The sequence below is a fragment of the Pelodiscus sinensis genome, chromosome 4 (assembly GCF_052426305.1).
Source record: "Pelodiscus sinensis isolate ZL-2025 chromosome 4, ASM5242630v1, whole genome shotgun sequence".
Classification (NCBI taxonomy): Eukaryota; Metazoa; Chordata; order Testudines; family Trionychidae; genus Pelodiscus; species Pelodiscus sinensis.
In genome coordinates this window covers 35,221,399-35,247,000 of record NC_143055.1, presented here as the reverse complement: position 1 = coordinate 35,247,000, position 25,602 = coordinate 35,221,399, and the positions used below count along the sequence as shown (strand labels likewise).

The following is a 25,602-nucleotide window of genomic DNA, read 5'->3' as shown; positions in this document are numbered from 1 at the left end:
CAGGCAGTCCCCGGGTTACGTACAAGATAGGGACTGTAGGTTTGTTCTTAAGTTGAATTTGTATGCAAGTCGGAACCAGCGTCCAGATTCAGCCACTGTTGAAATTGACCAGCGGTTGACTACAGGAAGCCCGAGGCAAAGCAGCTCTGCCTCGGGCTTCCTGTAGTCAGCTGCTGGTCAGTTTCAGCAGTGGCTGACTTGGGAACGCCTGGGGCAGAGCAATTGAGGTGCTGCCGGGTTGGTCCCACAGCGCCACTCCTTGGCGCTACTGGACCAACCCGGCAGCACCCCAGCTGCTTTGCCCCAGGCGTCCTGATTCAGCCGCTGCTGAAACTGACCAACAGAGGCTGAATCAAGACGCCTGGGGCAGAGCAGCTGGGGTGCTGCCGGGTTGGTCCAGTAGCTCCGAGGAGCGGCGCTGCGGGACCAACCCGGCAGCACCCCAGCTGCTCTACCCCAGGCATCGGCGAGAAAAACCTGGTCTGCTGGGGGGGGGGGAGCGCACTAGCTGCGCCTCCCCCACAGCAGACCAGGGAGACGCGGGCGGCGGGACCGCCGAGACGTGCCACGGTCCCGCCACCCGCGTCCTCTGCGGCTTTGCTCCGCATCTCCCTGGTCTGCTGGGGAGCGCCCCCAGCAGACCAGGGAGACGCGGAGTGGCTTTTCTCACCACAGAGGACGCGGGCGGCGGGACCGTCCATATCCTCCGCGGCGAAAAAAACCTGGTCTGCTGGGGGGGACACACTAGCTGCGCCCCCCCCAGCAAACCAGGGAGACGCAGGTGGCGGGACCGCCGAGATGCGCGCGGTCCCGCCGCCTGCATCCTCTGCGGCTTTGCTCCGCGTCTCCCTGGTCTGCTGGGGAGACCCCCCCCCCAGCAGACCAGGGAGATGCGGAGCAGCTTTTCTTGCTGCGGAGGACACGGGCGACGGGACTACGGCGCGTCTGGGCAGTCCCGCCGCCCGCGTCCTCCGCGGCGAGAAAAGCCCCGTTCGTATGTAGGGATCCGACATAAGTCGGATCCACGTAACCCGGGGACTGCCTGTAGTGTTCTTTTCTAATAGTTTGTGTGAATGCGGTTTTATAAATTTTTAAATATGCAATCTGAAACAAACCCCAGAAATTCCATCTTCTGGAATCATACTGACAACATCAGCAGGGTTGTAAGCTTTGCCACTGTATTAATTTTCTTTTAGGAGAGAGACAGACAGAGAGTAATTTCCTGTACAACTCAGTATAAAGGACTAATAAGCAATTCATTGCCACACAATGTACTTTTATATTCATAAATAATTCTGCAGCATAGAGCCAATAGTTTATTACTCTGTGCCATCACGTAAGCACACTGTTCATATCTTTGTGTATGACACTTGGATTGTTTTTTACCTTTGCTTTATTGAACACAATCTCTCAAACTACCATATCTTGATGCTCCCACACATGCCAGCCAACTTTGCCTTTCAACATCTAACAAAGGAAATTTACTGACCTATATTTGATTTATAGGCTTACACATTTAATTGTAAATCTGTAAGTCTAGGAAAGTATAAATTCCCTATGATATGCATTACAGAAGAAAAGATAATGCAGTCATATAATTCTATGCTATGTAATGAACAAGCCGATAATGAGAAAGCAGTACTGGATAAACTAGTAAAGTATATACAAAATATACACACATTCTTTGTAATCTGTTACTTGAAAACTGCATCATTTTACGAAACGCCTTTTTTACCTTTGCACAAGATATGCAAATAAGCTGTCACAAACACTTTTATACAGTAATAAAGTCTTAGGGTATTAAAAAAACTGACTGAAATGGTTTGCTACTATATTTCAAGAGAAAAATTTGAGAATTTTTCTAACTGGGATGAAACTTGTTTTCTAAGCAATCAATTTTCAAAGTATCTCATGTCATTTTGACTAGAATACCTTACTATTATTTTTTTATATAAATACCTTGCCCTTCATTTATCAAAACAGAAGACTTGTTCTTAAAATTCAGGTTATTTTACTCTGCATATTAAGGCAAACATATCTTTAAAATATGAAGTGCTCAAGAGAATGTGGACAGATGTGCAATGAAGCAAACAAAATGAATTTCATCTCTAATCTGGTTACTGTCATAAAGAAACCTCAGACTTCAGCTGTCAGAATAATTTAGAAGAACTCAAATCTAGCATTAAGCATCACAAGTATGTTGTATAATATTTTCATTATTACTTTTGCAGGGCTTTTTTATCTAAAGGGAATTTAATCTGTTATTCATTGTAAACAAATGCTTACACTATTTCTTCATGAAGGTCTGAACTACGGGTTTCTATCACTAGACCAAACATGTGTAGTTGTATTTTTAAAAGTGCTTTTATCAAAATTATTTTTCCTAGTATTAATTTTCCTAAGATTTGTTGTTAATGTAAAATGTAAAATTCCTGCAAATATACAAAAGTGTAAATGTCATTAACAATGGCTAATATCTCATAAATGAAGTAACTGTCAGTTATCAATGTCCCTCAATTATAACTATATGACTATCTTCAAATATACAAAATGGAATATTATTTAAAATTGTGGATATCATCATTAGTATGCATGGTTCCTGACCCAACAAGTTTACACTATAAATCAACAATTCTGTGAAGAGTTTCCGCAAGTTTTAACTTTCCATGAATAGCCCTATTGACTTCAGTGAGACTAGTCAGACGGCATAAGATTAAGTACATGCATAGGTATTTCCTAATACCAGGGCCTATTTTAAATAAGACAAATACAGGATGCTATGGGAAATAATATTGGGCAAAGGAATGAGAGAATACATATGTTGATTCCTTAATTCATACATGTCCACTGAATAACTAAAACCATAAATCAGTTTAGAATTACAAATACATACAATTTTTTAAAAACCACATGGTATCATATTGGGTGTGTCTAAACTACATGGCTCCATCGATGGAGCCATGTAGATTAGGCTGATCGGCAAAGGGATATGAAGCCGCAATTTAAATAATCGCGGCTTCATTTAAATTTAAATGGCTGCCGCGCTGAGCAGCTGTTTGTCGGCTCAGCGCGCTAGTCTGGACACTCCTGCGCCGACCTGAAAGCACTTTATCGACCTCCCCCTTATGCCTCGTAGGATGAGGTTTACTGGGGAGGTCGATAAAGGGCTTTCATGTCGGCGCGGGAGCGTCCACACTAGCGCGCTGAGCCGACAAACAGCTGATCAGCTGTTTGTCGGCTCAGCGCAGCAGCCATTTAAATTTAAATGAAGCTGCAATTATTTAAACCGTGGCTTCATTTCCCTTTGCTGAACAAATAAATCTACATGGCTCCATTAACGGAGCCATGTAGTTTAGACATACCCATTGTGTCTTATAAAGTGACTGCCACAAGACTAGAGTGTCCACACACTGGCAAAGAAACTAGGGTATCAATAAAGATATGTAGGTAATCCCTAAGTAAAATAAAAAAAACCTATATTAATTCACAATTAAGGCCACAAATCCCTATCCTAAATTTCACGTTTGCCAGTTATCAGTTAGGAAGTATTTGTCTGCATCATGACTATTTTAAAAACAAACATTCAAAATTCTTTTTGAACCTCAGCTCTGTATTTAAAACCCTAACTTTGTATCCCAGCTACAGTTTGCAAAACTCATGGCAAGATACCTAAAACTATTCTGTAATTCCTTCTCTCCTTATCTAACTTCTCATTCCATTCTTTTTATGCAGATTAAAAACACATATTCCAATCCCCATCCTACTATCTTGAAAAGAAGATTGTAACATTGTCACATTGGACACATCTTATAAACAGAAACATTCTAATATCCACCACATGAATTAAACCAGATTAGGGACTAAATGTTCCAGTTTCTAAAATACACCACCCACCTTGTCTAAATAGACTGATTCACAGCTATGCTCATCTTACTTCTTCTCAAACGAACCATCATTTTATATAATGAATAAGGAGAATTAATTAGGTTATCATTTTAGGGTTTAACCCATGCACACACTCACCAACGCCAGTTTATTTACTGCACAATACTTTTGCCCAGACTGATCACACAATAAGTTTTGATAGGAGTGAGAATGAGTATCTGTGCATGTAGGCTTTTGTTCTGTAGGCATGCTAAACACACACTGAAAAGATTTAAGTCTATAAATATAATTCTTATAAAATGGCAAACTAACCTTAGAAATCTAAACATATGAAAAATCCATATGGAGGTTTTTAAATGTTTACCCAGTGAAACCAAGCAATAGTCAAAGTGACAAAATACCAACAGAAAACATACATCTATTTTTTCAAAAGCCAGTTTTATTTTAATCTGGTTTTATCCTCTCTTACCCCTTACCTCAGGCTGATTAGAAATATTCAGAATGAGTGCCCACAATTCAGCTCGGAGTGCTGTTGGGCATCCCTGACGGACATACTGTTGGGCTGCAGCACTATCTTGTTCTGTTAAAACTGAAAAAATGTAAATGCTATGAATTTACATAATATACATAACCATACATTTCCAGAAATTGTCATGTCATTTTTTAAAAGTTTTTACTACACACACTTCTTTAAATCCTGAAAGTGATGGAGGAAAAACAAGCACAACCCAGGTCAAACTCCTGCATCAGACAGAAAGGTTCTATCAACTGAATTTCCCAAGTCTTTATCGCCAGCCACAAACATGTTTGTCTTCTTGCACTGCATACAAATATCAAAGGGACATTATATAAGGTATGAATATATATGTTTTAACGTTTACAATTGCTATTTAGTTTAACTCTGATATGCATTTATTTTACCTTACTTTCTTCCCCTTGCACCAAGTGTGCTAGTTTCTATTTGACAGCTACTCATGGGCAATGGGGTTGCTAATGTTTGTTTGATGCCATCTCTGACTGGTTTACATCAATATTGGGGTGATTACACAAAAGAAGAGAAAGAGATCCCAATCAGGCTCCTTGAATGAAGCTGGATAGGTCTGGGTTGGCTGCCATCACCTCAAAAGTCACAGAATCAGAGCTATCAGACTTCCTTACATTCACTGGCTGGCCTATTTCTCACTCATCTTTAAATTCTTGCTTAGATAAAATATCTTGTTCAAGAAAATGACATCATGTGGCCAGCTGGCCCAAAGTGAACAATGGGTTATTTGTTTCAGAATTGCTGGAAGTCTCTGTTTTACCACGTATTTTCTTGGCTTGTAAAGTTCTCTAATAGATGGTGCACTTGTGGTCTGGGTGATTTCCACCTTTTGTGGCTTAGGCAAAAAAGGAAAAATAAAACATTGCCACACTATAAGTAGCAGTTACCTGCTGAGTCTCCAAGTGGTTGGTTGCTATCATGTCCCTGGGCCACTTCCCAAGGAAGCTGTTCCATCCAGCCCTTTCTCTTGGGCCTTGTGGTCAAATCCTCCCTGTCCAAGGTTCTGCAAGAGTTGCTATTGGCTTACTGGCTAGTCTTCAGCTGTGGGACCTGGTTCTGACCAGATATGAAGTACAGCTCCCACTCAGAGCTGTCCAGAGTGCTGCTGTTCTCCCAATCATCCCTTAGGTCTGCTTGGGTCCAGCTCCAGTAAGGAACTGCCACGCCCTGGCCCAGGAACTTCTTTTATATCAACGCGCTGCACCCTGACTGGCTGCAGCAGAGGCTGCCACTCTGTTCTGCTTGGAGAGTTTCTCTTCATCTCCTGTTGCTGGGCAGGGTACAGAAAGGCTTCCAGCAGAGATATTGGGGCCATTTCCACCCCATCACACTTTGATTTTTTAATTTTTTTTACAATAAAGAGAACTTCACCTCCCATGTAGCGGTTCCACAGCTGCTAATAGAAAGCAAATACGTCAGTTTCCCATCTCCCTCTTCACAGATGCTGAAGACTGCCTCATGGCTTTGTGTCACTGCCACTATGTAGAACAAGGTGTGAAAAAGGAGCTTGGAGGTAGAGGCTACTCTGAATGGTCAAGAGATAGGGAGAAGTGAATACTAGGGAAGATACAGGGTTTACTCGGGAAGCCTGATTTGCAGGGGATAGGAATTCACTGAGGAAGTACAGGAAAAGGGATGGATGAGAGAGATGGTACCTCAGCTGGTTACGGAAAGATACAATGACTGTGTGAGGAAAAGAGAGATGAAGGACCTCAGAAGAGAGACGAGAGAAGGGAGAGATGCCACTGTCTTCTTACCTACTGCAGCAGAAGAAGAAAGTGGACATGCTTCCTAAATAGGCGATGGGGTCCACCTTACCTGCTGTCTGTCCTTTGTAGATAGTGACTGGGGTAAATAATAATGAGCAGCTACTGTCAACTCCTAAAGATGCGGAAAGTAACACTATGGCTATGTCTAGACTGCAGGCGGATCTTTCGAAAGAGCAATCCGCTTTTTCGAAAGAGAGCACCCAGCGAGTCTGGATGCTCTCTTTCAAGGAAGCCCTATTTACATTGAAGAACGCCTTCTTTCGAAAGAGGAACTTTCGAAAGAAGGCGTTCTTCCTCGTGAAACGAGGTTTACCGCCATCAAAAGAAAAGCCACGTTCTTTCGAAATAATTTCGAAAGAACGCGGCTTGAGTCTGGACGCAGGGGAAGTTTTTTCGGGAAAAGGCTACTTTTCCCGAAAAAAACCCTGAGTCTGGACACAGCCTATGTGTTTCTTCCCTAGCAAGATCTTATGAAAGATTTTTAATATATTTTAAAATCAAAGATAACTTCTCATCCTACAGATACAATGAGAATTTATCATGCACTCAAAAAAGGGGGAGGGAATACAAGAGTGGAATAAAAAATCAGTGAAAATCATCCATAATGGCTTAGAGTTGCAGTATTTAGGTTCTGCAATTATGAATAACCATCAAAAGGAATTAGGGTTATATTTTGATCTGATGCATGGGCATAAATCCCATCAACACTAATGAGAATTGTGTGTGCACAGATGGGAGAACAGGTTCCTTTGATTTTAAAATGAAATTCAGAAGTAGTATGGGTTAAGCTGTGGCCATAAAAGAGTGTGTCTATGCTTGCTATTTTGCTTTTAGTGACCCAGCCATAGAGCTATTTATCTGGCACCTATTGGTAGATATTAAATGCTAGATTTTCTACCTTTATATAAACATTCACAGCATTATCCACTGCATTTTATATTACTATGGGTGAAATATTAACATTCTCAGGAATGATCATTTGAAATATTCTTAATTCCTCAGATTTTATTGCAACTGAAATCAGATCCTTACCTATTTGCCCAACACGTACATGTTCATTTTCAAAGAGTTCTAAAAAAAACCAAAACAATTATGAATAAAATGCAAAAATAATGAAGATGACAAAAATACTTCAGCTAGCTGTGTGTCAATGTTTTGTATTTTTGACTAAGATTATTTTGATTCCTACTAAACATAAAAGTCCGCAGATTCAAACACATCTTTAACTCTTTTATTGCTAATGTTACTATAATTATCTAACAGCATCAGCAGCACTATTCTTCTGTAATTTAGACTGAAAAATACATATATAAAAATTATTAGTTAAACTATGTAGCACCTTTAATCAGAACATTTTCCACTGGAAAAAAAATCTCTAGCCTATAATTTTCCATTCTTAGAGTAGTTTCTACAGATATGTGCATGCAAGAAATAAAACACCATTATGTAGCATTTAAACCAAGATATTTGACACATTTTTTTCTGTAATATTTTTTAAAGGATGGACATCAAAAAGGTGCCTCAATTTTCCCAATAATCCTGTGGTGTTACAGCTGCACAGTTTTGATTTGAAACTTATTGAGTCTTTCTAAAAAAAGATTTGAGACACAGGTCTGATTCTGAAAACCTGCAGCTCCATCTGAAATAAAAGGAATTGCAGGCACTCCACATCTTGCAAATACAGCCCTTCACATTTGCAAATGTTATCCACTACCCGTTCAAATATGTTCAATTTGAGTTACATGAGAACCATTAGTGTTACAAGTGTGAGATCAGTATTATGGAAAAATATACAAGTTTCTTTTCACTTACACTGTTAATCACAACTGTTCTTATTAAATTACTGAAGAACAGCACTCACTAACCTGGAGGTACTTGTGTAGAATCATCAATACCCAGCTGCCCTGTAGTCAAGCCTAGCTCACTGAAAGAGTCTCTCTGAAAAAATACAAATAGCTATTAATAATGTGCTTTTAATTCTCTAACAGATTCCTCTGTAAAAGCTTATGTTTATTTTTAAAAAATCATTTAATTAAATGTATTTTTATTATCTATAAGGTAAGAAACTTTATACACGTATAAAGTAAATGATTTTAAAAGAGAAAGAAAAATCTTGTCCTGATTCTTATTGTAAAAGCAGAACAGTTTGATATACAGGCCCTGATTATCAACTACATGTGAACTAAACTCAGACAAAAAAGAGGGAAATTATAAGGAGCAAGTTATGGCTCTCTGATTCACTGGTGCACTGCCCTCAGTGCAAGTTAGCGTTTGTACAGGGGAAGCCCTAATTCTCTCCACTGACGAAGTCCCTCAAGAACCTCATGTTTGAGGAGAATCAGGTGCAACAGAAACCAGATCAACCACATCTCTTTTCTTTCTTGTTTGACCTACATCCTGTCCTCAAAATGCATGTGACACACATTCAGAGTGGAAGCCATGTTAGTCTGTATCTGCAAAAACAATAAGGACTCCTGTGATACTTTAGAGACTAACAGAGAACACACAGTATCCTTCCTAGGGTTGCCAGGTGTCTAGTTTATCACTGTAACATCCAGTCCAAAAAGGACCCTGGAAGCACAGGTCAACACTGCTGACTGAGCCATTAGAAATCAAGATGACAGCACAGTGAGGCTAAGCCAGGTTCCCTGCCTCCCTGGGCTTAGTGTGGCTCCTGGAAGTGACTAGCTTGTCCCTTGAGCACAGTGGCAATCAGGGAGGCTCCATACAGTACCTTCACCCTGAGCACAAAGAAACGTGGCCAGTCGGAGTGGTAGGGGTAGTGCCTTCAGGTAAAAGCAGCACACAGGAGGGACCCCGTGGCCACTCCTGTACCTAGTGGTCAAAGGGACATGCCGGCCACTTCTGGGAGCCGCCTGAAGTAAGTGCCACCTAGAACCCATCTGAACCCCCTTCCCCACTCCAATTCCTGTCATAGCTCTTACCCCCCAAACTCCCCCGCAAAGTCTGCACCAAGCACCCACTCCTGCACTCAGAACCCTTTGGCTCCAACCTGGAGCCCACTTCTGCAACCTAAATCTCTCAAACCCAGCCCCAACAAAGAGAGAGCACCCCCAACTAGAGACCGCACTCCTTCCTGTACCTCTATCCCCTGCCTGATGAAAATGAGTGAGTGAGCGAGCAAGGGTGGGAGAAAGTAAGTGACAGAAGGAGAGAACAGAAGGAGCAGGGGGTGGGGCCTCAGAGAAGGGACAGAGAAAGGGCGTTCAGTTTTCTGCACTCGGAAAGCTGAATTTAAATCAAATGAAATCAAATCAAATATTTAAATCAGCAAGCAGGAAACCTTGATTTAAATAATCAAATTTAATATAAGCTTTTTACCTAATTTTCCTGAGGAAAAGTTGATCCTTATAAGCTGTCAATCATTAAAGCATTTTGACTTACAAGTAAATATAATCTTCATCCTAAATATGTAGCTTCATTTTGCTCATCAGGAGAATACACTATATGTACACACATTTATTTAGCAATGGGTTTAAGCAGTTTAACTTTTTACTGCATGATTAATTTTTCACTTGTATCAAACTCTATAGGGTAGGAAATTCAAATAAATTAAAATATAGAAAAACAGGATTTTCATTTCTTTTATTAAATAAAGCTAAAATGTGCTAGATATATCAGCTTCCCTCCGCTCCCCCATCAAAACATGGTTTGCATAGCAAACAAACATTTATTAAACAAAAGGAACCAATAACTGTATTTGAATTGAATTAATTGTTGTTTCTGTTCAGCATGTCCTTCAAGATTTTAAAACTAGGAAAATCTCATCTTCCTCTGACACATGTATTTTTGTAAATAAATTAAATTAGTTTGAAAGGTTTTATAAGGTTGGGCCTCAACAGAGATTGTCAATTGAAAAATGAATTTTAAACAGGCTTTTTTAAAATTAACCTGCATTTAAATTAGAGTCTGATTCTTAATTTTTTTTAAATCACTGATTTTGTCCGCTATATATGGAACTCACTGCCAGAAGGTATAATGGAGGTTGTGAGTGAAGAGGGTTTCAAAAAGGAGTAGTTATTTATAGAGATAAGAAATACAAAACTGTGAATGTTTATGTTAAGAAAATGATTATGAAGAGAATACACTGTCACTGTTCAAGATGTAAATCAATAACCAGCTAACTGGGGGAGAAAGAAACTTCCCTTTTTTAATTCTGTACTTCTTTTTCATTAAGAAGTTCCTATAATAAATCTTTTCCGTATATATTATATTTTATTTACTGACCTATTGTACATCTTTAGTCACTTCTTTTAAAAAACAAACATTAACTAAAATCAAGATTAGTTTTTATTGTCTAGTATCTTATTGATTAGCCAGCCAAAACAGTTCTCACAGAAACCTTTTTTAAAAAGAGATTTATTTTAATATATCTATACGTACCAGTTCAGGGATGTCTTTAACTTTCAGAGGAACCTGAATTAGACCCAGGTGATTTCTGAAACTAGGCTGATCCCCGTTTTCATAATTTGGGTTGCGAAGGTTCATCAGTACCTTTTTTAAAAAAAAAGCATATAATCTGTCATTCCCTGTTTATATACCTAAATTTACAACATGAGATTGTGGCCCAAAATAGGGTTGCCAGATGGTTTCAACAAAAATACCAGACACACTTGACATTACATCACAATCTACATTCCATCTTATTTAGAAAATACTGGACATTCATATTTTCCCATTTATATTTTCTCAGTTTGTTTCCTGAACAGAAAGCTCAAATACTGGACTGTCCGGTTCAAAACCGGACATCTGGCAACCCTAGCCCAAAATCATCACAAACTGCTATTTCCAGTGTAGGCCTATATTTTCAAATGCAACTATTGTAGTAATTTGGGGCAGACAATTTCAAAATCCATTAAGGGGTCTGATTTTGAGAAAGTGCTTAAAGCTCCCCTTTGGAAACCAAAAGTGAGGTACTGTAATCACCAGTTATTTCTGAACACTGAGGTCATACACTATGTCCTAATTAACACTAGCTTTCCTATCAAACAATACCAGAAACTAACAATAACTTCCTCAATGACTCTGAATTCTAAGACACTGATTTGAACTCCTTTTTTTAAAAGAGCAATTTTATTAGCTTTCTGATACTCAGTGCCACCATGTATTCTGCAATTCCATTGCTAAGCAATTTGCCAAAGAATTCACCTCTTGCCACAGAATTGTGGTACAGCATCTCTGTTTTCAATTTTTTTAAAGTATTTATAGTCCTTATGGTGGCATCTGTAACACTAAAGACATAAACAAGAGCAAACTGATGAGCACCTACAAGGTATGAAATCACAGCTTCAAGAGCTGTGAACTGTCTTACTCATCTCTGGATACCACGTATTCTGTGATTTTGTGGCCGTGGAATTTAAAATTTTAAATGGACAACTGGCAAGGAGCCTTTTTTCTTTCCCAACTTAACTCATGATTTCCTGAAAGAGACATCCCCTACTGTATTTAAGGGATATGAAGCTGAATCCCTCTCCCCACCCAAGTTTTGTTAAATAAAGAGAGTTTATGTTCATGAAAATCTGTGTATTTTATTTTACATAAGGAAGGTGGTCTCGGGATGGATAAGTGGAAGGACGTGAGGGAGGAATGAGGCACAAGCCCCCATTGGGGCAGACCAGGGAGGTTCTTAGTGCTCAGGGTAGAAGCTCTCCTGCAGGACCTCCTGGATACTGACAGCCCCCCAGTGGACCGCCTGGATGGCAGCCTGCAGAAAGTGTAGCCAGACTCGCAGCAACGTGTCCACAAGAAGCACCAGAGTGCCCAGGGGAAGGTCTGGCTCCATGTTGTAGAGTGCTGTGGTGTCCCGAGTGAGGACAACCAGAGCACGCAGAGACAAAATGCTTTGCTGTCCCTCAGTGAGGTAGGCAAGCAAGCAGGGAAACCTGAGAACTGGCTGTCCGTGGGGGGGGGGGGGGGGGGGGAGTGTCCCTTTAAGCAAAGGCCTCAGATAGCCTCAGGCAGCAGACACACAAAATAACTCCTGACCTGATGCCCTGCCGAACCCAGTTCCGGCCAGCCCTAAATGCGATTCAGCATCCACTTAGTGTGGATACACTATTTCAAAATAGTAAAAAGCTATTTCGAAATGCATTTTGTGTATAGACGCGTTATTTCGAAATAAAATATTTCAAAATAAAATATTTCGAAATAATGCTGTAGTGTAGAAATATTGTTAGGGTATGTCTACACTACCCCGCTAGTTCGAACTATCGGGGGTAATGTAGTCATCCGCACTTGCAAATGAAGCCTGGGATTTGAATTTCCCGGGCTTTATTTGCATGAAGCCGGCCGGTGCCATTTTTAAATGCCGGCTAGTTCGGACTCCATGCCGCGCGGCTACACGTGGCACGGACTAGCTAGTTTGGATTAGGCTTCTAATCTGAACTAGCTGTACGCCTCGTAGAACTTGAACTTTCGTGGGAAAGACGTACTTCATCAGATCAGTCGGAATGAAAATAACGGAATCCAAGATAACAGCAAAAGTAGTACCTGTCAATTGTAGGACCCATGTTAATGAAGCTAATTAAGTGAGATGAATATTTCCCATTCATAGCTTTGAATATGGAAATGGAGATGTTAAAGGCAGGGGAAATTGGCTTTGTAATGCGTTAACCAATTAATATCTTTATTCAGGATAACAGAGTCAAATTTGTAGATGAATTCCAGCTCTCAAGTGTCTCACTGTAATTGGGTGGAAAAATTCCTTTTTAGAAGAATAGCTACTTTTAAATCCCTGATTGGGTAACCAGGTAGGTTAAAATGTTTCTCTACAGGTTTATGTATGTTACTATTTCTGACCTTTGATTTGTATCCATTTATCCTTTGTCACAGAGACAGTCCAGTTTGGCCTATATGTACACACATATAACAACACACAAATAATAGACAGTGATTTGTGTGTTGATTTGGTATTCCTTATTTAGAAGATATTTTTTATATCTTATCCATCTGTTGAAGACTTACCATTCACAATTCCTCGCTTTACAAAGCTAAATATAAAAGATGTAAATCAATGGGTGGCTGGCTATTTCTTTAGCAATTACCTCCAGAAAATCTTTAGGCGCATAAACAGGTCGAAAGAGACTTAGATCTGAAATTAATAAGATTTAAAGAATTATTTAAATTAAAATTTTATGAAGATCCTGTGTCAGAATTGGAAAAAACTTCACATGAATTGTCAATGTAACTGTTCCTATAATACATTATTAAAATAAGATTTTATGAACAGTTATATTTTTAAAAGTTCACTTCAGTATACGTCATACACAAACATAATCAGCTATTTCATAAAACTGCTGTTTAATTATTTCATTATTTCTGCCTTAAGCAGTATATCTATAACTTAATGCTCCATGAAACTGCAGTTCAGACTTTGAAAACTGTCAAGTCAGTATCCGGTCTTATTCACAGTGTCAGAAAATACAAGTGTTTGGGGTTTAAAAGTTGGCTTCATGTCCTGTTTGTTTCTGACTGGGATCACTTGCTATGAAAGTGTTCAGAACATAATTCCTAGATATTGATTAGCAATGTCATTTTCAGCAGTTGAAAAAGTGCATTATGGCTATATCTACACTACAAGGTTTTTGTGCAAAAACCAGCAGAGCATCCACACCAAGTGCATTTTTTGCACACACACACAAAAAATACAGTAAATCAAAAGGACAGAGTGTTCTTGCTGGTAAAGTTATTCCTCTCCCCATAAGGAATGACTCCTTTTTGTGCTACAACTCTTGCACAAAAAAGCATGTGTGGATCCTCCGCAGGAGTTTCTTACGCAAAAAGATCCTATCAGAAAAAGCACAGGTGCTCTGATGGCCATTCTGTTAATGGCCATCAGAGCTTTCTTGCGCAAGAGCCTCCATGCAGTGTGAACGCTCTCTTTTTGTGATGCACTTTTGAGGTGTGGACAAGCTTTTGCACAAGAAAATTTGCGGACGATCTCTTCTGCAAAAAGCTTCTTGCGCAAAAACCCTGCAGTGTAGACAAAGCCTTTGTGGATAAGAAAAAACTGCTAGGAATTAAATAACACAAAAAGTAAATACCATGATGTTTTTTCTTTCAATTAGTGTACTGTTCTCATTACTACTATTTTAAGCTACCTATTCAAATTCCTTCAGTCAGGGTGGGCAATTTTTAATGGGGGGGGCCACTCCTAGATTTTGGTAGGTGGTCAAAGGCTGCATTTTTGTGGAGGGGGTGTGGGTTCTGGGATGGAGGGTGGGGTGTAGAAGGGAGCTTGGGATAGAGGACTGGAGTGCAGGAGAAAACGTGAGGTCCAAGAGAGAGTTTGGGTGAAGGAGGGGGTTATGATCTGGGGCAGGGGCTTGGGATGCAGGAGAGGTTATTGGTTCAGAAGAGGATTCTGGCCTCAGGGAGGGGTGCAGAGGGGGTATAGGGTCTGGGAGGGAGTTATAATCTGGGGGGGAAGAGTTTAGAGGATTTGGGTGGGGACATGGGGCAGGGAAATGAGGTGCAGGGTTAGGGAGAGGTATGGGTGCAGGAAAGGATTCTGACCTCAGGGAGGGATGTAGGAGGGGGTACAGGGTCTGGGAGAGAGTTGTGACCTGGAGGAGGTGAGAAGAGGGGATACAGAGGGTTTGGGTGGTGGCCTGGGGAAAGTAGTTATGGGAGAGAAGAGGTAGGATGCCAAAGGCAGGCTTTGTCTCGGAGGTGCCGCTTAGGTGGCTCCCAGCCAGCAGTTTTGCACGAACCTAATACAGGTTCCATGCCTGCGTATGGGGGGGGGGGGGGGGGGGGGCACAGCTCCACATGGCTCTGCTTTAGCACAGGGAGGGAGGGAGGGAGGAAGGGAGAGAAAGAGGGAGTGAGGAGGCTCCATTCACTGCCCTGGCTTTCAGCACAAATTTTCAGCTCCTATTGTCTGGAAACTGGACAATGGGAGCTTAGAGATTTTGTTAGGGGACAGGAACAGCACACAAAGCTTTCTCCTCCCTGCAAAGCAATTAGCAGCTTGCTGTCTGAAGCAGCTGCAGCTGTTTTATAGTAAAGGTGGCAGCGAGAGGGCCATGGGCGGAATCTGGTGGCTTAATGGGCCAGATCAGCCTGCTAGCTGCCTCTAGCCAACCCCTGCCCTAAGTGTTAGTAGTAAAATAATATTTCCACAGACTACAGGTGTAGATTAAAAATCTAATCAATAATTCTTTGAATAAATAAATAATCAAGTGAATTATCAAGTACTGCAAACTAAGTAAAAAAAAACCAAACTAAAAACAGGAACTATTTGTCTTTATAATGGATACTACTTTAATCTATGGCTGATAAATAAGGAAATAAATATGCATTTGCCTTGCTGTTATATAAAAAGACATTTTATTTAAGATACCTGGCTCATCAGTTCCCATTTCATTCCATTTATTAAGAAGTTCTTTTTGTTCTCCTATAGGTCTCTGTAAGTCATAAGAAAAGAAATATTCTCTTAATTATCTAAATATCTAAAATACATTGATCTCCAGTATGGATGAAAATTAAGTCTTTTAAAACATAGCGTACCCTACACTTTTATTTTTCTCTTTTACATTTTAACATTAGCCTTAGGTCAAATTCTTTCTTCTACACTGGTGGTCCGCGATGGTACTGCAGGGGATCTGTGGAAAGCTTAGAAGTAAGGATCAGGCCCACTGCCTTACTTTTCTTCCCTAGGGAGGAGGGTCTGTGAAGTCTGAATAGATTGAAAAGGGATCCAAATACTCGAAAATGTTGGGTCCAAGTAAGGGATGCACTAGAGAGAATGGAATCTCTGTTCTTGTGTGTGGGGTAGTTTTGACACACTGTAGCTGCTACTGAATCCTTACCTATGTTTTTTTCACAGTTCCATGTATCTGAGGATGCACTGGCCACTCCCCTGCACCAGCCATGCACTGCCACCAAATTCTGTCTTCAAGATGCCAGAAGTCCTGAAGAGTACAGCTCCTTTGCACAAACGAGTCTAAGATTTCCCTACATTTCTTTCTCTGTTCCTTCCCAGAGCTTGGTCCTCTGCTTTGTACAATAAACCACAGCAGCTCTGCTAACTACCACGCTTTAGAGAAGAACAGGGAAGATTAGACCTATAATACATACGTGTCAATTCTGTTCTGTTTATGTTTCAAATCTCTGTAAATTAATGAAGACATCAATGAGAAACATATGAGAAAAGGAAGTGATGGTAGTGGTATAAGCTTTTCACTTCAAGTTCAACTCTGGTCCCAATCAGAAATGGAAGAATGTCAATGTAATTACACTGCTCTACAGCCAAAATGCTTCTGAAATAAATGTAGTCAAACTTTACTAATTCTGGGTCACTGAGAACGAAAATGATGCTTAAAATTGTTGATTGGCTCTAGTTTTCAAGATGTGCTATTGGGTCATTATATACAACCCTTGACTTGTGAATTGCGGAGGATAAATGAGTTATAAAGGGAAGAGTTCTCAATTTAAACCAGAAATGACTAAAATACATCTTTGACTGGATCTATGAATAAATCTATCACTGGGTTTGGACAGTACTTGCTTTTTAGGCAAAACAATGAATGATGCAATCTGAAGCTGGAATTGCGTCATACATTATATGAATTGCATCATGTTATTCCTAGAAGTCATGGATGTTTTGCTGTATAGTGGCAATGTTTTGCCATCAATTCCAGTTGGTCATGCAGTCCATATGAAGGAAACCTATGACAACATGAAACAACTTTTGCGGTGCATAAACTACGACCAACATCAGTGGCAGCTTTGTGGCGATTTGAAGGTTGTTGCTCTCTTGCTTGGTCTGCAGACTGGATACACAAAGTACTGCTGTTTTCTCTGCGAATGGGATAGTTGTGCAAGAGATTTCCACTACATCAAGATAGATTGACCACTCCGACAGTCATTAGAACCTGGGAGGAAAAGTGTTCACCATCCACCACTCGTTGAATCAAGGAAGATTTTGCTACCACCCTTACACATCAAGCTGGGTCTGATGAAGAACTTTGTCAAGGCCGTGGACAAAACACAAGCAGCTTTCAAGTACCTCCGTGGAAAATTTCTAAGGTTAAGTGAAGCTAAGATAAAGGAAGGGGTCTTTGTTGGTCCTCAGATTCGTGAACTTCTTCGAGATGATGCATTTGACCACATACTGCGTGGTAAGGAAAAGACGGCATGGAAAGCCTTCCAGTTAGTGGCAATAAATTTTATCGGAAACAACAAGGCAGACAACTACAGGTTGTTGGTGGAAAACCTCCTCAAGGCATACAAAAGCCTTGGTTGCAACATGTCACTAAAGATACATTTTTTGCACTTTCATCTAGATTTTTTTCCACCGCACTGAGAAACAGTGAGCGACGAGCACGGTGAGCGATTTCACCAGGACATTGTAACAATGGAGAAACGCTATCAGGGCAAATGGAACCAATCAATGCTTGCAAACTATTGCTGGACAGTGACAAGAGATGCTCCATTTAATGAATACAAGAGACAAGCCAAGAAGCACCTAGTAGACACTGAATAGGACTAAACTATGTACATAATAGTTTTTTGCCTTTTGTTTCATAATAAATTTTATTTATATAACCCTTTTGCTGACTTTTAAAGTGTTACATAAACAGGACAGGTTAAATATTATCATGTAAAGCAACCATAAACACATGAAAAGACCTAGGTTTACAATTTATGATTAAAACTCTACTATCTACACAATATACATAGACGTAAAATGTAAAAACTTAAATCTCCTGGAAACAGTAGCCAATCAGTTGTTTTAATTGTCATATTTGAATTCAGCACATCAAAATACATAATAAATAGCATATTTTATCTCTGAAGCAGGCGATTTCTAAAAAATTGTAGACCAGTGTTATTGGTTGTTTAGTGACCAACGTGAAATGAGTCAGTGGTCTGAATCAGTGGTATCAATTGGCTCCCCAACTGTAGCCAGACACAAACCCCATCTTGTTTTTCCGCGAACCCCATCTTGTTTTTCCCCCCTCCCCAGAGAGCAAGAGAAAGGCAGTCAGCCTTTGATGCCCTGGGAACGCAGGTGTGGTGCCTGTCCCTGACTCTACCATAAACAGAAACCAGACAGTAAATGGGCTAGCTGACGACTGGGAGGCCTCCCGTCACCGTGATGGCTAGTATCAGTAATTGACATGCCTGCACTGTCTCAGGAGAGGAATCTTCGCCCATCACATACCAGAGGTGCCCATTGTCTGCATCTTCCCAGGTGTGAATTATGCTTTGCACCCTTCGTGGGAAACTTGGCATTCAAAGCCATTTTTCCTAATTGGCCACGTGAGACCAGGAAGAAGCCCATGTGACCCAAGGGGTATAAAGAGGGTTTAGTTGCCCACCCCATTTGAGCTCCAATCACCTACACCTGCTGGCAGGTATTGATTGTCTCCCGAGGTCCGTGGGACGCCCAACCTTGCCCTACTTCTTCCCGAGGGATTGAGAGAAAGACGCTGGCCACGCCAAGTCTGGAACGCAGGGGTGAGAATTGTACCTGCAATGTGTTTTCTTTATGTGTACACTCTAATTGTCTCTCTGTTAGAAGTTTAGTTACTTTATTATAGTTTTCTTAAGTCAAACTGCTTCATTTCTATTGTAAACTGCCTTTGGTAAGGTGATTTAGCTATAAACTTTGGGAATAAGTGGGGTGCCCTCATTCACTTATAAAATATATATATACACTGAACCAAGTTTCTTTCATTTTATTTTTTTCTCTTTCTTTCTCCTATAATAAGCCAGTAAGTGTCAAGCTTCTAACTTAAACCCGTGCTGCTGTACCCGAACCAAACACAAACAAAAGAACTTCAGCCGGTCATAAGGAACAGGTAGAGAGAGAGCTTGGGCGTTTGGATTTGTGTCACTCCCAGGTGACAGATCCGTGGGGCATCTCTCAGCCTCCCCAGGCTGCCCGCTGCAAAGGAATTTCTAGATTCTCGCAGCTAAAATCTGAGGTGTTATAAGCTCTCTCTATAAAACTTATTGGGGCGCCCGTCAACCTCCTCCAGGTTTCCCACTGCAAGGGACCCCGGTCTCAGCAGTTAAAGTCTCGGGTGTATAGTACACACACACACACACACCACTTACTGCCCTAACCATCGGTTGGCAGAATTGGGGCACTCATCAACCTCCTCCAGGTTGCCCGCTGCAAGGGACCCCGGTCTCAGCAGTTGAAGTCTCGGGTGTATAGCACACACACACACACCACTCACTGCCCTAACCGTCAGCTGACACCAACATAGGTATTCCCAGCAGAGGTCAATGATTGCAACAGCCTAGAGAAAGACTTATCAACACCCTTCATTCCCAAGGTGGTCCTTCCACCGTAAAATGGAGGTATACTGGTAGGGACACTTTCACACAATCATTTCTGTTTGACCAAGAAGAATTTAGGTCCTAATCTGACAATTGCTGACATCATTGGAACTACTTCTATATAAAGGTAAGTTTTCCCAGGATCAGGAGGACCATAGTTTCCAAAAGATATGAAGGTGGTATCAGCTGTACATTCACTTTTTAAAAAGTAAGTTAATAAACACATTACCTTTTGTGCTAATGGGATATTGAGTTCTGTGCACATGCTATTTAGACTCTTCAGAATTCGCTTCTCCCAGCTTCCCTGTAACACATGAACATTTTTAATCAATGCAGAACTTCCTTCCCAACCCCCACTTATATTTATAAGAACAGCACAGCCTAGTCAATGAAGAACTTTTAAGAAAGAATGACTACAGTCACTGACATCTGCCAAAAATGTACATGGTTACTTAAAGAAGTTTTTCGCTGCATAATGAAAAACTCATATATTTGTATATGACAACGTAAAAAAAAACATGGCTCAGGCTGCCACAAAGAGGGGACTGGTTGGTGGCAGCAGACCCTGTCCATGGGAGGACAGCTCCCTCCTGGGACCTCAGTAGTTAGAGCCTCCCTTATCTCCTTCCCCTGTACTGCCTCTCAGAGGTAGCAGAGGAGGGGGCAGGCAGCATCACAGAGATGGTGCTGGGGGGAAGGGACAGCTTTTAAGTTGGCTCTGACCAGAACCAGCTCCTGTTTCCCTCCCCTTGCTACCTTTCATAGAGGCAGCAAGGAGAGGGGGGGACAGGAAGCAGTCAATACTGCAGAAGACTATAAGCTTATGTTTATCGGTAGTTGACTACTCACTAACATCTTTATGTTGGGCAAGTAAAAGATGATACAAATATACTGTAATAAAAGAGGAAAAAGCTGAATCCAACAGAGCCAATTCACAATGAAGTAAGAAGAAAGGGGTAGATTTTTCAGCATGTTAATAACTGCTGGGCATCATAAAAGAGAAAAATCAATGTTACAAACTTAAGAATGTTCTACTAAAAAGCAACCTGTGTCAGACAGATGCCAAAAGTTTAGAGCACATTAGCAAGGATTTAGCAATTACTACTAGGTAATTTTAGAAAAAAAACATTTACCCTGGACTCATGGATTTATAAATTCTAAGTAATTCTAGATAATTTTAAGTAGGTCAAAAGACTTGATCTAACCAGAGAAGACATGCTCATTGATCTGAAGCAGGGATGTCGACAGGTAGTCGACAGGTATGATTAAAGCGATAAGCCTTGGCTCATCAGTTAATCTTGTCGACCATTCGCATTTCCTGCCCCCTTGCTGCCTCTGTATCAGAGGCAACAACGGAGGGGGGAGGGGAGAGGAGAGAAGCAGGAGCCAGTGCTGGGGTGAGCCAACTTAAAAGTACCAATTCTGCAGTAATGCTTCCCCCGACCCCTCCCCCACCTGCCCCCACACATACACCTGCACTGCTGCCTTTATCGGGGCAAAGGGACCCGGGGAGATGGAGTGAAGCAGACTCTGCCCGCAGCAGGCCCAGGCTGCTCAGTGGGAGTCAGAGCAGCCTCTGTTCGTGGGGAGCTCGGACTCCACACTGCTGCCTCTGTATCAGAGCTTTAAAATAGAACTATATCTACTAGGGTCCAAATTTAAAAAAAAATTGGACCAATAGTGAACACAGAAATCTTAATGCATTTAAAAAAAATCAAATAAGATACATGTGAAAAGCAGAATTTTTCAAATGAGAAGCCTTAGTTAGTGTACGAAAACATACACAGACAATAAAGCTAAACATTATATTTTTTTAAAAAAATCATTACATTACAAGAACCATTTTAAAAATCACTTGTGTTTTATATCATCATGAATAATGAACAATAGACTAATTAGTACCAGTGTTGTTGATATGGATTTTTTTTTAGTCAATTTGACAAAAATACTAGATAAAAGTATTTGGTTTTTAAGAACGGTCCACTGACATTCTTTATTGGTAGTAGTTTCTAAAATCACTGAAACATTACTAGTTACAGTCAATTCGGTAAAAGCTTCATTTAATTTGTTTTAAACAACACATTTATTTAATATCCCCTATTTATTTATTTAATATATCTGGGCCAAACAGACCTATGTCCTTTTAAATAGGCATGTCAGTTATTTAAATAGTTCAAAATATACATCAGGCCCTTTGCAAGTAAATAGAGAAGCAAGGTGCCTAACCTTCAGATCTTACAGTTTAAGGCTGATTCTGCAAATGCATGTACTTAACTTTTCCACACATAAATAGACCCACTGACTGCATAAATCTTTACAGAATTAGGTACATAACAATTAACACAGTGCAATGTGCTCTACAATTTAATTCAATGGAAGTTAAAGACACTGAACAACTCACAAAAGACCTGATCCAAAACCCATTTAAGTAAATGAAAAGATTCCCATTGACATCACCACATTTTACAAACCTCTCCCCTCTGACCCCACCTTGGACTACCAAAAGAAACTACACTGTCTCCTTAAAAGCCTCCCCACAGCTACTCGGGAACAAATCCTCACAGAATCACCTTCTGACCCCCGACCAGGATTGTTCTATCTACTTCCCAAGATCCATAAACCTGGGCACCCCGGACGTCCCATCATCTCTGGTATTGGCACGCTCACTACTGGTCTATCCAGCTATGTAGACACTCTTCTCAAACCCTTCGTAACCAATACCCCCAGCTATCTCCGAGACACTACTGACTTCCTAAGGAAACTACAAAACATCGATAACCTCCCCAATAATACCATCCTTGCCACCATGGATGTAGAAGCTCTATATACCAACATCCCACATGAAGACGGATTACAAGCAATTAGAAACACTATCCCAGAGGACACTACTGCCAACCTGATAGCAGACCTATGTAACTTTGTTCTCACCCACAATTATTTCCAGTTTGAGAACAACTTATACCTCCAGATCAGCGGCACAGCCATGGGTACACGCATGGCCCCACAGTATGCTAACATCTTTATGGCTGACCTAGAACAACGTTTCCTCAACTCCCGTCCCCTTTCACCCCTCCTCTACCTACGGTACATCGATGACATCTTTATGATCTGGACACATGGCCAAGAAACACTGGAGATATTCCACAGAGATTTCAACAACCTACACCCCACCATCAACCTCAGCCTGGACCATTCTACACGAGAGATCCACTTCCTGGACACCACCGTACAAATCAACAATGGAAAATTAGACACCACTCTCTACAGAAAACCCACCGACTCATACAGTTACCTACATGCATCCAGCTCCCATCCAGAACACACCACACGATCCATCGTCTATAGCCAAGCCCTTCGATACAACCGCATCTGCTCTAACCCCACTGACAGAGACCAGAAGCTTCAGGATCTCTACCAAGCATTTATAAATCTCAACTACCCACCCAGAGAAATAAAAAAGCAAATAGAAAGAGCCAGACGAATACCTAGAAACCATCTACTTCAAGACAGACCCAAGAAAACCAACAATAGAACACCACTTGTCATCACCTACAACCCCCAACTAAAACCTGTCCAACACATTATCAATAAACTACAGCCTATATTGGAACAGGATATCATACTCAAAGAGGCTCTGGGAGACAGACCCATAGTCTCATATAGACAACCACCTAACCTCAAGATGATTCTTACCAACCACCACAGGACATACCACACTAATACCAACCCTGGTACCTTCCCTTGCAACAAACCCCGTTGCCAGCTTTGTCCACATATTCATTCTGCTGATACCATTATTGGACCTAACCAAGTAAGTTATAAGATCAAGAACACATATTCCTGCGCATCCAGAAATATAATCTATGCTATCATGTGCCGAAAGTGTCCGTCTGCTATGTACATTGGACAAACATCTCAGACACTTCGCCAAAGGATTAATGCCCACAAAACAGATATCAGACAAGATCACAAAGAGAAAACAGTTTCTTGCCACTTTAACCAGAAAGGACACTCTCTAAATGACTTAGCCACCTGCATTCTGCTACAAAGACCTTTTACATCTGCACTTGAAAGGGAATCCTCTGAACTGTCATTCATGTTAAAATTCGACACTTGCCAACAAGGACTTAACAAGACTTTGAACTTTCTCACCCATTACCAAGACAGTTTCCCCAATTATCACCTGTAATACCATTAACTCACAAACATCCCACTCTCCCTACCTTTAATATCAGCAATTCACAGACACTTACCTTCCTTCCTCCCCCTTCCCACCCCCCCCCGCATCCCCCTTCTGTTCTGCAATGTGATTTGTCCTTTTCATATTTGTTCATTTTTTTTAATTGTATCCTTTGGTATATATGGTTGTGACTACTTTCTTCCACTATTTGATCTGAGGAAGTGGGTCTGGCCCACGAAAGCTCATCATCTAATAAACCATCTTGTTAGTCTTTAAAGTGCTACATTGTCCTGCATTTTGCTTCAACTACCCCAGACTAACACGGCTACATTTCTATCACCATTGACATCTGTAGGCTTTGAATCAACCCGAGAGATATTTCACTCGTTGTAGAATTGGGTCCTAAATGAACTACATTACAATGAGAGGTAGTAGAGGAGATGAGATTTTTGGTTTGTTTGTTTTTTTAAAGATAAGCAGTGACAGTAGCATGTGTATTGCTGATTCCATGATTTGCTGTTTTCTTCTATTTTATTATTGTCACCTCCTATTAATCCTTTTCCTTAAAAGGATTAAGGTGCTACTTGCCTGAAGCCAACTTCAGCAGCAGGTAGAAGCAAAATAAGTGTACGAGCTTTGATTGCCCTTTCAGAGTACACAAAAATCATCCAAATAATTCTTCTGAATATATATATATTCTTGTGGGGTTAAATTATTTAAAAAATTCTACACAGAAATTATAATAGAAGTCCCACAATTAAAGTCCATAATTCACCAACATAGTACAAAGAGTGTATACAATGAACTCGGTACAGCTCCGTCATCTGTCAGAAGAGCTGTCCTATCCATGGGATGGTTCAGGGCGGCCATTCCTGGCTCCGCACTTTGGGAGGGGGAGGAGGGAAGGACCCACAGCAGCTGCCTCACTCATCCTATGGATGGGCTCTGGGCAGCTAAAAGATTACCAGGAGGCCTGGCGTGGGGTAGCATTAGGGGCCATCCCCACCAGGCCCCTCCAATAGTCCCTCCAGCTCTCGTCTCTTGGGGAGGGAGCTTTGGGCAAGGGGGCAAAGCAGAGGTCGGAAGGGAATGGAGCAGAGACAGGACAGGGGCAGGGCCTGTAGTTGGGAGGCTGCATTGGGCCCCAGTCCCCCTGTAGGGACAGCCCTGCCTATCAGCATGCTCCAGTTCTCCAGAATCTATCTCCAGAATCTTTCACCATACATCACTTCCAGCTTTCAACCATCTCTGACTTTGGCTTTCTGAGCTGAAGCCAACAGGCACCTCCTTCTGCTCATCTTAGACCTAGTCTACACGATGCCCCGTCCCCAGTCTCCCCCTTCTCCTCCCACCCAGTCCACTTGTCAGTCTAAGATACCCAACTTTAGCTATGCAAATAGTGTAGTTGAAGTCAACATTCTTATCCTACCTACCATGGTGTCTTCCATGCAGTAAGGTCAGTAGCTGATGCTCTCCCATCAACTCCACCTAGTCTTCTTGTTCTGGTAGAGTGCTGGAGTTGACGGGAGAGCTCTCAGAAGTTTTTTCACATATAAGCAGATGCATAAATCAATCGCCACTGGACCGATCACTGCAGCATCAATACCATGTGAAATGGGAGACAAGCCTTTAGCCTTCAATGGCCATGGCTCTTTGGCTCAGGAAGGTCAGCAGGCATATCCCCCTGCCAAATTCTTTCTCTATTGTTTCAGGGAGGTTCTGCAGAGAGTTATATCATTGCAGCTCTCCCGAGAGACCTTCTCCAGTTTCCTGACTCCCAGGTAGATCTCCCTGCTCTCTCCTTACTTAACCAGTTAATTCTCATCTGCTCCTCCTTTTCCTGACTGATTTAGTCTCTGTTTTCAGGCCCTCAGTTACATGGCCCAGGTATCTTCTCTTGTAAGCCA

The 25,602-nt window shown here is 41.2% G+C and overlaps 1 protein-coding gene across 5 annotated transcripts in view; it reads right to left on the bottom strand.

The window, feature by feature from the left end:
• TBC1D19 (TBC1 domain family member 19) overlaps positions 1-25,602 on the bottom strand; it is a 125,825-nt gene that overhangs the window by 75,532 nt on the left and 24,691 nt on the right. For all 5 annotated transcript variants that reach the window (XR_016349404.1, XM_075930614.2, XM_006138181.5 and 2 more), the window contains 7 exons: positions 19,745-19,819; positions 15,563-15,626; positions 13,263-13,309; positions 10,603-10,713; positions 8,064-8,136; positions 7,231-7,269; positions 4,362-4,474 (listed from right to left, as the gene is read on the bottom strand). Coding sequence is in view for 4 of the 5 variants with exons in the window: in XM_075930614.2 (XP_075786729.1) it covers positions 4,362-4,474; positions 7,231-7,269; positions 8,064-8,136; positions 10,603-10,713; positions 13,263-13,309; positions 15,563-15,626; positions 19,745-19,819 (522 nt within the window). In the remaining variant the exon portion in view is untranslated. The remainder of the gene's footprint in view (positions 1-4,361; positions 4,475-7,230; positions 7,270-8,063; positions 8,137-10,602; positions 10,714-13,262; positions 13,310-15,562; positions 15,627-19,744; positions 19,820-25,602) is intronic.